Genomic DNA, 16,060 nt, shown 5'->3' on the forward strand with positions numbered 1-16,060 from the left:
TTGATAGCCTTCTCTTCAGTGATGCATTCAGGAGAGAGAACAACTCAGTTTTGAAATGTAAAAGAATGGCGGATGGCAATGTGCTGAGAATTACCTGATTGACATGATCCAACTTGGGGCAAGGCCTTCCGCCATTGTAGGGCTTCTCCCGGAGCCATTTGGACCTGACTTTCACCCCACTGCCACAGGATTTACTGCAGCGAGACCAGTTGGACCACTCGCTGAGCTTGCAGTCGGAGGGGCAGGGGATGATGCAAGCTTCCTCGATGTACCCTGAGCGGAGACAAAACAACAGCACAACGCCAGGACATAAGAGCCTTGCTGGAGCAGACCAAAAGCCAAATGAGGCCAGCATCCTGCTCCCCACAGTTGCTAGCCAGATTCTTCCAAGAAGCCCATGAGCCTGCGATAGAGGCAATTACCTTCTCTTGCAGCTGCCTCCCAGCAGCTGGTATCCGAGGGCACATCACTGACGAACACAGAGGTTCAGTTTCGCTGGCTAATAGACACTGATACCCTCTCTCTTCCACAGATTTGTCTAATCCCCATTAAAGCCCTCTAAACTAGTGGTCATCACTACATAAATGAAAAGAGGTACCATGTTTTGTCCTCCCTGAACCGACTGCCCATAATTTCATTGGGTGACCCCCCACATTCTAGCGCTTGGAGAGACAGGCATGTATATGAAGCCCTCCCTCCCATCAACCTACAGTGTGTGCTTTCAGGATTCAAACTCTGACTTGGCAGGAGTCTGCAAGCGCAGAAATTTCTTCGTCATTAGGACGATATTAAAATTCAACTAAGAAGCAGATACACGCACCCAGAGACAGCGCTGGGGTAATATCTGAGTGCCTGCTGTGGTGTCTTATTAGGATTCATGTTCATCTGGTATCTGCCGTTCTCTGACTTTTTGACAGCTGGAATGTAACTGACGCTGCCCTGTCTCTCATTACATCACTGTCACACTCCACAGAGGTATATTGAATGAAAGGTGTCTCGTGAGTCAGTTTGTCAGCGCACCCCTTCCACAGCTGAAGCAAGGAATATCTCGCGGTGGCTGCAACATATGTTTGCATACCAGCCAGACCAAAGGCGCCTGATCCTCTTGAAACCAGTGAACTTAACATTTTATCTATCGGGTCTAAGAGGGGAGGAGAGTGTGTGATCTGCCACATCAATGATCTGCAGATTAACAGCCATCTGCCCTCACTTGTAAATGCTCCCAAGGAAACACAGATGCTTTCTCCAAGTGTTGATGGGTTTAAAGGTGATAGTAGTTCGATTAGGCTAAACAAGGGTCTATTGCCACAGGCCTTAGAACTCTCTGCTCACCCCCCCATTCCACCCCCCCCCGCTGCCAGAAGACTTTGATGCAAAAGTACACTTTGCATTATTCGGGTGTATAAAATATGCGACATCACTCCCACTAATTGCGAACACAGGTGGTGGTGGCCGACAGAAATGGAGGCGAAGTGGTGCTACCGAGGAACCAGAGGGAGTGATCAGCATGCAAATGGGAAGCCTGAGGTTTCAAAAATACAAAAGAGGGGGGGTACACACACCCCTCTCCACAACAGCCCTATGAGGACTGAGAGTGCTCAGCAATCAGGGAATGCTAAGTATCAGCTTGAAAATAAAAAGGGGGAAATTGGGCGTAAGGTGGGAGAGATAGAGCATCTTGAACATCCTGGATTGTCTTAGGAAAGACTGGCTGGCTGGAACATTCCTCTCAATGAGGGAGGATAGGCTGCAATATTTTATAGGTGCAACTTGTACTTTAAAGTACTTGTGCTTATGGTCAAAGGCCTGCACAACTTCAGCCTGTCAATATGCTAAGACTTTCTTTGGCACCTCCCCCCCTCCAGGCGTCACAAACTAATGTGACGTAAGAGTCCATTTAAGCTCCCAGTCTTCAACAGGCTCCCCACCTCAAATTAAGACAGGTCATTAGGAAATAGCTTGGCAGCTCACCCATTTTAGTTCTAGAATATAAAACAAGGGGACTGCAATAAAAAGGAATGTGACTGGCAAAAAAACACACAAGTATTCTTAAACACAAGGAAAGGGTTTCAAAACTCATTTGTGAGCATCTGGCTACAGAACTAAATTTCACTGTTTTTAAGAGACAATATATTCATTTATTTAGGGATTTCTACCTGCTCTGGAAGCAAACGTTACATGCAAACCATTGACCTTGAAAACAAAGCACTCAAGGTGACTATAACACACATACAATCATGTCTGGTTACTCTTTTTTTACCATTCAGTTATTTTTGTACTGTTATATCCGCTTGCTTCTGTAGCAATACAATCCTATGCTCTGTTAATATTGGCGTCGCTGGAGAGCTGCAGGATCCTGAACAAACTACACTGCTGTTAGCTGGTCACCAGTATAGCAAAATCTCATTATCATTTCCCTCCCCCCCCCTTTCTGTTTCTGAGGTTTGGGTATGAGGGCTGATATTTATGGAACAAAAACCACAAAGGAGTGCAACAACCCCCTAAGGGAGAAGCATACCGCAAAAAAGGCCAAATTAGAACTAAGCTCAGGGGCTACAGAATGCTGACTTACTATTGTGGAATGGAATGGAATGGAATGGAGTAACCTGGGGGAGGGCATGGCTAGTTGACTGGAACACTAATATAGGAGCGCTCCACACTGCAGCATTTTATAGCAGACCCCATTTGTTTCTTGCATTAGTGTAGAGGTATGGCTACATGCAGGCATCCATTGTGTTAAACTGAAGAGCACAGCAGGCCCATGGCCCTTGCAGAAAAATAATGGGGAGGGATAGAAACAACCCCTTGCATCAATCCCCCTCCCTTTGTGCACCCCCCCCCCCCCCGAATCTGGAATGTCCTTGGCAGTAAAGGATCGGTGCTCCTCAAAGTAGGACTGGGAGTTTGAGAAGAAGAGGAGGAGTTTGGATTTGATATCCCGCTTTATCACTACCCAAAGGAGTTAACATTCTCTTTTCCCTTCCTCCCCCACAATAAATACTCTGTGAGGTGAGTGAGGTTGAGAGACTTCAAAGAAGTGTGACTAGCTCAAGGTCACCCAGCAGCTGTATGTGGAGGAGCGGGGAAGCGAACCCGGTTCACCAGATTACGCTCATCCTGGAACCTTAAGATGGGAAAATAGACCTCTGAGCCCAGTTCTCCTCCTCCCCTGGCTACCTCTAGCCAATTCTCCAAGGATCTTTTTGTCAGCAAGTAGAGCTGCTCCTTCACCGCTGAAAGGATTGCGTGCTGAGGAAACTGGCCTCAGAGGAAATGCTTTCGCAGTTGGTGCACTTCACTCAGAGATTCATCACCCCGGGGATTATTTCAGCAATGATCTCTTCCGAATTTCTGACAGGTAACTGCTCATCTCCCTCATACAGTAACCTTCCAAGTTGCAGCTCCAAACATCTGGAGGCCACCAGGTTAGGGGAGGCTGGTATATTTTTCAAGGGTTCAGTGCATTCTGTGATCCTTACAACATCCTTGTAAGATGAGCCACTTCACTTAGTCATTTATTAAATGCATGGAAGAAGGTGTGGGTGTCTCACATTTGGTACCAAGCTTCTTGTGACTACCACTTGAATATTACTATAGGAAAGAATATGTGGATATACGATACATGCCAATGTGATAATGTTTGAGCAGGCCCTGAGTTAACCAGACACCCCCACATGGCTTAAATCTGATTGCTAATGCCTATGCCCTGTGCTCCCCTGCATGGCTCACTGCCTTGTCGTGGCAAAGGGGCTTGAATAGCTCCAAGAAGCTATGAGCTATGCCGTGCAGGGCCACCCAAGACGGACAGGTCATAGCCGAAAGTTTAGACTAAATGTGATCCACCTGGAGAAGGAACTGGCAATCCCCTCCAGTATTTTGCCAAGAAAACTCCAGGGACATAAAAAGGAGAAGCTTTGAGAAGAAAGTGAGAGTTTCCAAAGCATGCTCTGGTTCATGGGGTCAAAGAGAGTCGAACACGACTAAGATGACTAAACAACAACAGCAACAAAATGCCCTGTGTTGATGGCTGATGCCAGGGTAGGGAATGCTTACCCATAATACGGTTGTACACCACCTCAATCTCTGAGCGATGCAAGATTCCAGGGGTTGCAAGGAGCTCACCCAGAGTTGAGTTTCCTCAGAATGAGGGACAGCAGAGACTGTGCTGCCTTTATATGACTTATTTACACATATGTACAACCTGAGCCTATGATGGAGGGGCTCACAGCATTAACAGCCCAAAAGGTCTTCCTTTTCTCATAGCCGTACAACCTTGGATCCAAGCATGGCTCTCATTCTCTGGCTGCTGCCAGCAGCCTGATTCTAGCCCAGTTCTCACACCCAACTCTGACCACTGTCTTCTCACTACCACCCAATTTGCCCTCTGGCACAGAGCAGCTTCATTTCTTATACTAAGGACCCACACTTAGGGGTCATTAACTCGCCAATAAACTTGCCTGGCTCTTTCAACAATGGAAACCCCCAAACTTGCAACAACACAAACATCCCTGTATCACTAGCGCCGTATGGGAGACAGAGACTGCAGCAGCAGACATGCTGTAATGGTAATAAACAAATCACCTAATGCAAAATGAAATTTGAGAAGCAGTTAGGGAGGCAGTATAGAAAAACAAGATACATGCTTAGCCAGTGCTTTCAGAAGCATTTAGAACAGACAAATATCCAATGCAAGAGAGTAAGTGAGCAAGGACTACAGCAAGCTGGTATCATATGAGCTGTATTTTAAAGATGTTTTTCAAAAAAAGGAACACATGCTATTACATTCGTAATTTAAATGATTTAAAATCGCAGTCTAATGCATCCAATATTTAGTACTTGTGGTCTTTTATTCCAAACTATCTAACGGCAGTATGCCCATCACTATATTAACAGATTGCTTATGTAAGCGCAACTGAACAAGCTTCAGGGGTGCATTGCAACAAGTCTATGGGCATCCTGCCCATGGAAAAGTTAGACGGGACTGAAGACAAAAGCCACATACTCTCTGGAAGCTGGTTTTTTGGCATATGTCGGGGGCTTCCTGGGACTCATCTGCGTTGGCTGATTCCGGCACCATTCAAAACTACTTTGATGCACGAGGCATCGGCACACACAATACACAGCCAAGAGTGGGGAACCTGCAGTCCACCAGATGCTGTAAAACCTTAACTCCCATCCCATCAACGTGGTCCGTGGTCAGGGTTATGAGAACTGGAATACAACACCATCTGGAAAGCTGCCGTTTCTCCACTCCATCTCCACAAAATGGCCTCAAATATGTTTGCAGTGACCTGCAGCTCTTATAACAAAGAGTCTTAGGTAAGAGTAACAGAAAAATAGAATTGTAGATTTGGAAGAGACCTCAAGAGTCATCTACTCCAACCCCCTGCAAATCAGGAATCTCAACTAAAGCATCCGTGACAGATGACCGTCCAACCTCTGCTTTAAAACCTCTTATAGCTCACTTTGGTTAGGAACAGAAAGATCCAGCTGTCCCACCACCTGGACTGCTTCATTTTCACTTCTCTAGTTAGGTAATGCCTATCATTGGATTTCTCTTTTCCATCAGCTTCTGTTTAGCTTGTTTATTGCTAAATCAACATATTTGCTGCTTTAGTCATACTATGTTACTATTCTGTTATCAGGTTAGTGCACAAAGTTGTCTATCTTGGTAGACACGAGAAAAGCAAATATTGTCAACACATCACCACAAGATAGTCCAGGCAACCCAGTATTTTTCCACACCAGCAGAAACACCACTCTTCCCATTGTGAGCAAACTCAGAAGAGAAGTCAGATGCTGTGTTTCTCTATGACCAATACAGAAGTCAACCATGTATCTCTTTAAAAAGTAGGCCTGGAATCCTAAACACACCTACCCATGAGTAAGTACTACTGAACCAACTTCTAAGTAAACATGCACAGGACTATGTTAGACTGCAAATGTTCAAAAGAGGAAAACATGCACCCACCAAAATAATTAAAGTAACTGTTTTGTGATTGTTAGTTAATCCTAGTCAAGATATTTATGGTTATGTTGCAGTTCTAATGGACCAACATGGCTTTGGGCAATTAAATATACGAATTGCAGGGGACTATATAATTTGCATTAAACATTAGCTTTTTATAGCACATTAAATATTACACCAAGTAGATTCATACATTTAAACTAAATGATTAAAAACCTGATACTGATAGCAAACATATGTTCTTTGCAGTCCTTGGGATATATCTATAGCTTTGTACTTTCTCCCTATACAGGAAATACTTTTTCCTATACTATTAGGAAGCAACAGGATAGCTCCTAGGTACTTATTTTGCATGCCTTCTTGCCTTCCTAGCAGAAATACCAGACTATCCCCTACCAATGTAGCACTTCCTGTTACACCTACATGGATTTTTAGATACAAGTCCTCTTATAATTCCAGACAATAGCAAACGCTCAGAAAGACTACTATGCCCATCCCAAAGCTGAGAATCATAAACTATGCTTTGTTAAATGTATTTACAATGTAATGCGATGTGACTCATGATGAAACTGGACATCTGCAAAATTGGTTAAGTCTTAATTGTAATGGAAAAATACTTAATTCCCCTTTTGACCTGATGTTCCCAACAGTTGGCCAAGACATTTATCATCTTTCACATGCGTAGACCAAATGTTCTTCCATATTTCTGTTTTAATAACACAAAGAAAAATGGATGTAACCACTCATACAGAAGAAAACAAGAGGGACACAGAAGAGCAAATGGCAAGGAGAAATCAGAGGAATGGCAAGTATGTGTATGGGAGGAACAGATGCAGGATGATATGAGAAGAGATAAACATGCATGTAAGACTAAACCATTATTGATTGAGCCTAACTTCTCTGAGTTTTCATGGGCTCCATCTCCTTTTTCTTACTCTGACTGGTACAGTTGTAAGGAAGTGATCACAACCTTCAGCTTCCATTTTATATTAGCCTCAGTTCAGCATGAAATCCAACCACGGTTAATTTAAACAAGCCAAGTACAAAAACCAAGGTGTGAAGTCACCTTGTTTCTATTACCAGTAGCTAAGCTTAATTGCTGTTTGTTCAGGTGTGGATGAAATACGAGGCCTGTGGTTAATAAAAACAAAAACGAAGCAGAAGCAAAAACCTTTTCCTGGAAGAAAGGACAGGGGAGTGGGACTGGATTATTATTATTATTATTATTATTATTATTATTACCCCACCTATCTGGGTTGGTAAACTCTAAACCATGGTTTCGTGTTACATCTGAACCAGCCCACAGAGTGACCCTATCATGAATAAGTGATTATTAAATGAGGTACAGATGAGACGTTATGGGAAAAGGACTGACTTTGAACACCTTGTTCAGGTACTGGAAGTTGATTCATGAGGCCCTCTTGAACAGAGTTGGAAGGATCTTTCAGTTTCTCATTCTTCCAGTCTTTGGTTCTTCACATTTCTGCAGCAATTTGCAAATGTTTTGGGTTTTTTTTTTTAATTCTCATGTATATTAGCATTTTAATGTGAATTTCTCCTAATAAACATATTTCGGTACAGTTCCGAATAATGCATATGTTTCAGGAAGCAATTTCCACTAATATAGTGCATTTTTTGTATGTTATTTTTACTAACATGTTTTTTATGCACAATGTCCCCTAATATATTGTTGTTGTTGTTGTTGTTGTTGTTGTTGTTAAAAAGCATGGCTTGGTTGGATAACTGCATCACAAACTTTGGATAAGTGCAAATTTCAAAGGATGGCTGTTTTTTGTTCTGGAAAGTATGGATTTGATATATTCCTCTATAATATGAACTGAACCAAATTCCTCCCTCATCCCTACTCATGAATCACCCAGTTTATATAGAGAACCTGACTTCAACAACTTATCCTTGAAAACGGCACCATGCTAGTTAGCACTATTAAAGGATAAGTGAGTCAGGGAAGCCACCGAGTAGATGTGAAGGGACAGCTGTTCAGATGGCAGCCCTATTAAAATATAAAGTGGGATGTGTGGTCTTTTGACATGAAAAGAAGAAAGGGGGGGGCATGCTTGAAGTGAGCCAAGCTGAGAAAATAAGTACTTAAAAAGAAATGTAATCTAATGAGGTAATGCAGGGGAGGAGGCCAAGTTGTTTTGATTCTTTGACCTATGGGTTTTTTCATGTAAAGCACGGCTGCCTTGAAGATATAGGACTACAACTCCCATTGTTCCTGAACACTGGGTATGCTGGCTGAGGCTAGTGGGAATTAACTGCAGCCCAGCAACATTTGCAGGGTCACAGATAAGTCTCCCCTGATGTAAATGATAAATTGATGTGCATCTGCTATATATGTGAGAAGAGGGTAGGGATGAAATATATTGCCTGCCTGTCAAGTCTTAATGTGGCCCTGAAAGCATTACACCGGATCAACAAAGTTTAGGAATTATACCTGAAAGTCCGGCAAATATAGCACCCCAGATGAATCTGCCACACAACTTGGTCTGCAATCATAAAGGTTTTTATATATTTATTTTTATTCTCTTCCACGGGTTGGATTAAAAGCCATAAAATATGGGTTGACTATCTCACCATCCCCAGTTTCTTGGGCAGTCTTCTATACAGATTAGTTACAAAGATGGATAATAATGATTCAAGCAGTATAAATGGGAAAACCTTCAAATAATAAAAGTAAAAAATGGAGGAAGAGCAGACATGAGCTTTTCTCCAGCAAAACAAAAACCCTCGTTGTAATTCATAAATAACCCAACGTTTATCATGTCAGACACATTTTCAAAAGATACAGCTACATCACAGAAAGTGGGTGAATCAACATTTGCAGCTACACATTTGTAGAAATATAAACTTGGACTTGTGCACCCATGTATTATATAGATACTGATATTCCAATATATTTTTGCTTTGTGCAAGTACAGAACTGATCTTCTAGGTTTAGTGAAGGACACCACTTCTTGAATCTCCCTTGACTTTCAAAGGTATTTACAGTCTACCTGACAGTATTTGTATTCATGGCTATGTCACAGGAGCCCATGGAGTGATGAATTGAACAACGGCATGTCTTTTATCTTGTTTTCAGGATTAGCCTCCAAGGCTTCAGTGGCACACAGCAATTGATCTTCTGCATCAGCAGTTTGGTCCCTTCTTTACTGAAGAGAGGCTTCCCTAGTTTTTCATGCTAATGGACACCTCACAGGTCATGACTCACTGCGAGATTAGAAACGATGACACTAGTTAAAATGGCAAGAGAGTCTTCCTTGCGCATCAACGTGCTATGATGCAGCAACCAGACACAGACGAAAAAACACAGCACCTTTTGACTAAACTGTTATTGAATTCTCTCATCAACATTTATGATTATCATGCCATCATGACACATTCTAGCCTTTGCAAGAAGGCACTATATCATTTATTCTAATATCTTGATCCTAAGCATGTTTATTGGGATGCAAGTCTCACCGTTTTAAGTGGAAAGTACACCAAAGCAAATGATTTGAGGTTAGTGACAGAACTATTTGCCCTCATCCTCCAATTTGCCATTAAGAAACATCTGGTTTTCCCTACACTGGTTTTCCATACACGAACATAGGCACACTCATAGCAGGTAAGTTTAAGAGTGAATTCTGGGACCAGCTCTTAAGAACATAAGGAGAGCTCTGCAGGATCAGACCAAAGGCCCATCTAGTCAGCATCCTGCTCTCAGTGTCCTTTGAGAAACCCGCAAACAGAACATGAGCGCAATAGCGCTCTCCCTATTTTGGCTCCTCAGGAACTGCTATTCATCGTATTCTGGAATGAATACTGGAAGTTATTGGCTAGCAATCATTGCTATCTCCTATGTCTAATCTTTTGAAGCCACCTAAATTGGTGGCCATTACTAAACCTTGCTGTAGCTGCCCTCTACTCATGCCACAATATTATGTTGTTGTTGTTTTCCCGTTCAACTCACACTCTTATCATTTCATATTTCTGAGTCTTATCAATTGGGCCAACATCTGCCGGGTGCAGAAGGTGTGCCACAGCCTTTGAAAGACTCAATTTCTACCTGAATCTCACTGGATTTCATTGTATTATAAAAATTGCATCAAGAAAGTAAAAAAGCAATAATCTATGCATATCTGAATGGGACAAATGCAAAGGTAGTATAATCTTGGGTGCTATTTGAAGCATCTCATGCACATCACACATTTCTTTTAGAAATACTAGGGGCTGCCGATCCTGCTAGCTCTGCTTGCCAATCCCATCCACCCACCCCACCCCCCTTCACTGTAAGAAAAACAATAGGACCTAATTTGATCAGTGGAATGTTGGGTATCTGGTGGGCGGGGCTTGTGTGTGTCCTGTCAGTTAAGAGGGACCAACTGCCTCTTCTCGTTTTCTTGCCTCAGACTAGCCTCTCATGATGTTGTTTTAGTTTCTCCCAGACATTATGTTATTTTGCTACAGTTTTATTATTAAACCTTGTTTACATTTACACGAGCCACTTAATTTTCCTCAAAGAACAAGAAACTCTGCTGAAGAATGGTGGAATATCCTAAATTTGGGTGAGGGAGGGGATATTCCCAGTTTTCCAGGAGGATTGATTATGTTCATCATCATCCCCACCACCACAACATTCACCAAGCCCCCTCCCCTTACAGCTTGCCCCAAATCATCATCATCTCCTTTTCCCTGGCAGGCAGGCTGGAAAGGAGGTCAGATCTGCACAGGGTGAGCTTTCCAATACTCCTCACTCTCCCCCTGTCACCGCTGCTGCAGAGAGCAGGAGAAGAAAGGCGTTATTTCCTTCTCCCTTCTCCCACAGCAACCATCAGCAGTAACCGGCGGGAGAGTGGGAAGGCTTAGAAAGTGCCCTGTTACTTCCTGATCACCCCCAAGGACACTCGCCTGCTGGGGCAGCTCCCCAGCAACCATTCTGTTTTGTTGCTGCTTTCTTCCTCCTTGGCCTGCAACATTGCCGAGGCCAAAGAGGCAGCATGTCAGGTGTACAGCAGCCACAGAGTAGGACAGATGATGGGGAGTTGATGCTGGCAGTCAACAAAAGAGGTTCAAAGACTCTCTCAAGGCAAATCTTTTAAAAAAAGTAGTATAAACACCAACAACTGGGAAACACTGGCCTGCGAGCACTCCAATCGGAGAACAGCTTTTACCAAAGCTGCAATGGGCTTTGAAGACGCTTGAACTCAAGACGAAAGGGAGAAATGTGCTAAGAGGAAGGCACGTTCAGCAAACCCTCACCGTGACCAACTCCCACCCAGAAACCTACGTCCCCACTGTGGAAGGATGTGTGGATTCAGAAATGGCCTCCACACAGTCACTTACAGACTCACTTTTAAAACCATGTTTATGGAAGACAATCTTACTCGGCTATGAGTAATTGAGGAAGAAGAAGAAGAAGAAGAAGAAGAAGAAGAAGAAGAAGAAGAAGAAGAAGAAGAAGAAGAAGAAGAAGAAGAAGAAGAAGCCCTGCCCTGCCCTGGCTGTTCCTGTCTGGCTTGTTTGGGCCACAGGCTGCCACCCACCACCACTCACACTGCTTCCTCGCTCACCTCCTTGTCCGCCTGCAGTTCTGTGGTTATGCTGCCGTTTGCATGACCGACAACAATCACAGACAAAGATATATTAGAGAGATTGTTCCATCAAGCTTATTAGAGGCAATTTCTCAACAGCACTGTACAGCATGGAGATGTGGAATTCAGTAGTACTGGAAGGAATCAGAATATATTCTCATTCACTCTGACCTTGATTTGTTTGTTCATAGTCCACTTTTCTGAATACACGAAATGGCTAAAATAAATTTATAACCTCTGACACATCAGTGGAAATAATATCGTATTTCATAAGGTACATTGCAAGACAAAGTGGAGCTTTAAAAGTCTTTCTTCTGCATTTCTATTTCATTTTACTTTCCCTTCACATAGCTGCAGGGTAGAGTTTGTGAAAAAAGACTTTTTTAAATGATGAAAGAGTACACATAAACAATAAAGCAATGTTTGCAACCACATGGACTCTTTTATAGCATCTGAGAGTTTACTATCAGACGCATAAGCAATTAAATAAGAAATTCAGCACTTCACATGGATACTCCCAACAGCTGTTCTAGAAACATTCACCAATGCACAGATATTCCCCTCTAATCCCCTGCCTAAGCCTTGCAACCACACAGAGCTTTGTAGAGTCAGCACAAATCAATGTATCTCATTTAATTAATGCTAAAGGGGGAAATAATCTCCCACTAATAAGGCAGCAGACAAGCCATCCTGGACTGGTTGACTGTGCCTGAGGTCTTAAAAAATAAACCGACATGAATTAAGAAGTGCATTATGACCTATATAAAAACGTTAAATCTCTCTGCTGCATCAGAGTGCTGACCAAGAGAAGAGTTACAAGAGAAGATGGTCATAATCCTCAATGGTCCGATTATATAGCAGCATTCTGAAATTACAATGGCAAAAGTTGTCTGCCGTCAGTAGCATCCAGCAAACAGCAATGGCTGTGGTAATTTTCTCTGAACAGGGTTCACATGTCATGCCGGTGCAATGGGCTGCAGAAGTTAGAAATACACACTCAGATTTATTTGAGTAGCATTGGTACTGGGAATACAGCAAGAATAGAGATTTTGCTGTCCGAAGTGCTACAGCCAGCACTGATAACCTGATTGTCCATTATCCATACATCAGTGTTGCTCAAACATTTCACAGAACCATAGAACTGTAGAGATGAAAAGGACCCCAAGGATCATCTAGTCCAGCCCCCTGCAATGCAAGAATCACACCAAGGAGTCTTCATCAGTGGTGCTTCCTCTCCACTAGACTCTGCCAACAGAGGTGAGTTTATGCTCCAATCAAACTCCTGCAGCTGCCACTGACATGCAGTGTGTGTGTGTGTAGCATTACAATCTTAGTCTTATAGGATTAAATATGGGCACTAGGTTGATGTTGGTTCGTTTTATGATCAAGCAAAGCTTAAGGAAAGACTATATCTATTAAGGCATGCATGCCCCCACATTCTAAAAGGTTTTTAAAAAATATGGTTGGGATGGTCAAAATATATATTATACAGTATTTGTATTATAAATGGCTTTTTATAGAGTTATATGAATTGTGGTTTGTTGTCCTTTCAGTGCCCCCAAAAGTTTCCATGAAAACACAACAGGCGATTTAATAGTGCTTTAAAGTTCCCTACATTTTCCAGCACCATTTTGAGTTTTACCACCATTTTTTGTTTCTGTGATCTTATACATTTTGCAAGGTACAATTCTGACACCTTTGTGTAGCGTTGTTTGGGCATAACTGATCCATGTCATTCATATATGTTTTTATAAGACATCTTATAAAAACTTTTGTTCGGGCCTTGCTTTACCCAGTTCTGGACAGTTCTAAGCATATGAATCCCCAGAACATATTCTGTATGTTTTAATACTGTGTGTATGTATCTTCTGTATATTGTTTTATCAGTTTCAAGTTGCGGTTTTATATTAATGGATACTGTTTCTATATCATACATACGGTACACTGCTTAAGAGGTTTTTAAAATATTAAGTAGATTAAAATTGGCTGGAGGGACTAAAAAGAATGATAGTTTTGGATCAGAGTGGTTTGATTTTGTAGCGCATGGAGATAAGAAAACTAATGATGTAATGCTGCCATCTCATAAGCTACTTTGTGGAACTCATAGTTGTTTACGCTGAAGGAACCATAAGAATAATCATTATTCTTTATACTGCAATTTGTAGGGAGTAATTTGTGTGTGGTTTTTGTTGTGGGTATTATTCTCTGATACTGAAGCTTAGTTATGTTTTAAGTTATGTTTTTAAATATAAAATCAATACAGAAAAGAAAGAAATGCTTGTAAATAACAAATAAACAAGTTATGAACACGCTAGGATATCCTTATTACCATATACTATATATTGAAGACATGTAACATTTTCTGTGGTGTTTTCCATTCACAAATTTCGAAGATTTTATTGAGATGTACTGGCATTATGTTGGCTATACTGGTTGGAGACCTTTGAGAAATGGAGATGAAGTGAGTTACACAGTATCATCTGGGGGAAACATCAGTTCAATACAATTAAAATATTTTCTGAATTCCAATAGTGCCTCCCAAAAAAGTCAAATTATTAATGCTCTTTAAAAAATCCATGCCCACATTTGATTTAGATTAAAATTGAAATGCCAAATTGGGCAATGAAATGACTTAGTTTTCATAGAATCATAGAGTTGGAATAGACCACAAGGGCCATCGAGTCCAACCCCCTGCCAAGCAGGAAACACCATCAGAGCACTCCTGACATATGGTTGTCAAGCCTCTGCTTAAAGACCTCCAAAGAAGGAGACTCCACCACACTCCTTGGCAGCAAATTCCACTGTCGAACAGCTCTTACTGTCAGGAAGTTCTTCCTAATGTTTAGGTGGAATCTTCTTTCTTGTAGTTTGGATCCATTGCTCCGTGTCCGCTTCGCTGGAGCAGCAGAAAACAACCTTTCTCCCTCCTCTATATGACATCCTTTTATATATTTGAACATGGCTATCATATCACCCCTTAACCTCCTCTTCTCCAAGCTAAGTTTTGACATTGCTACAAAAGAAATGGATCAAGAGAAAAATGATATACAGGAGACATATTGTCTCCAGATCTCACTTTTTCCTTTTTTTCTTTTTAGAAATCTAACCACAAAAACCCAACACACCAGGCTTTGATAAGCAATCACAGATGGACAAATATCTAATTTTTGCTGAAGACATATAAACAGATTTGTGAGAGGTTTGTGTGTTGTCTCTCTTGAGATGCCCAAGATGATTGACAGATTTCTTTTATTTGGTCTCTCTCTTTCTGCATTGAAAAAAGAGAGCGATTTTTTAAAAAGTATTATTTTTGAAGCATATTGGAGATTACTTACCCCATGGGGCAAGTGGTGTTCAACCTGTTCTAAACAGGTTGCATTCCCCCAAAGGTTCAGGTTTGTAGTCTGGAGGTGTTCATTGATTCATTTGTGTTACTAAGGCACAAGTAGCCTCTGTAGCTGAACAGCTTTTCACCAACTAAGAATAGTACACTACCTACTTGCCTACCTGGAAAGAGACAGCCTTGCTTCAGTAATCCATGCCCTAGTTACCTCCTGCTTAGACTACTGCAGCTCACTGTGTGGGGAGCTGCTTTTGAAAATGGTCTGGAAACTTAAATTAGTTAAGAATAAAGTTCTCGGATTCTAACTGAGTTATATACATCATGCCAGTACTTTACAATCTCCACTGGCTTCCAGTCCAATTCAAGGTACTGCTTTCCTTTCCTTTCCTTCACAGCTTGGGACCAAGGTATTTGAAGAAGCACCTCTCTCCATGTGTCTGGATCTTGAGGTCTTCTTTGGAGGCCCTTCTTAAAGTGCTCCCACCAAGTGTGGTGGTATGGTGACTAGGTACAGAACACAGGGCATTTTCAGTGGTGGGGTCATTGCAGTGGAATGTCCTCCCCAGAGAAACCTGTCTGATAACCATCTTGGCGTCATTTTGACATCAGGAGAAAATATTTTATCGGTCCAGTCTTTCTAAACCATTTTTGCTCTCTTACTGTTTGTATCCTATATTCCTAATTTTACTATTGTTTGATGCTGGGATTTTAAACTGTTCTGTTTCTTGATTAAAGCTGCCCTTAGAATTTTGTTACAGGGCGGCTTAGAAATACTGTTACGCAAGTAAGTGAGCCAACATAATGGAAAGCCGTGCATGACCTAACAAAATAATTAGTCATAAAAAGGACGCTGTCTAATTTGTCCAGGGAATGACAGGCCAAAATATTGCCACGTAAACTACTAATCCAGCATAGATATGCAACCGAAAATACAAAGACAAGTTATTGATTCCTTTCAGTTGCAAGAATGGGAGCATCTTCAGTGCTGTTGAGGCTGCTTTGTATGGCACAGCCCAGAGAGATGTAATAAAGAGCCCTGGTCAATCAGGAGCTCCCTCTAGGGCAAGGGTGGGGAACTTTTTTTCAGCCTGAGACACATTCCCTTCTGAGCAACTTTCTTCTAGCCACATCCCAGTGGTGGATGAGACCAGAGGCAAA

The 16,060-nt window shown here is 41.9% G+C and overlaps 1 protein-coding gene across 4 annotated transcripts in view; it reads right to left on the minus strand.

Moving 5' to 3' along the window:
• The window catches only part of THSD7A (thrombospondin type 1 domain containing 7A), a 266,321-nt gene that overhangs the window by 37,242 nt on the left and 213,019 nt on the right, over nucleotides 1-16,060 (minus strand). For all 4 annotated transcript variants that reach the window (XM_077936976.1, XM_077936978.1, XM_028749885.2 and 1 more), the window contains one exon: nucleotides 95-273. In XM_077936976.1, coding sequence (XP_077793102.1) covers nucleotides 95-273 — 179 coding nt within the window. The remainder of the gene's footprint in view (nucleotides 1-94; nucleotides 274-16,060) is intronic.

This window comes from Podarcis muralis, chromosome 12 (genome assembly GCF_964188315.1).
Source record: "Podarcis muralis chromosome 12, rPodMur119.hap1.1, whole genome shotgun sequence".
Taxonomy (NCBI): domain Eukaryota; kingdom Metazoa; phylum Chordata; class Lepidosauria; order Squamata; family Lacertidae; genus Podarcis; species Podarcis muralis.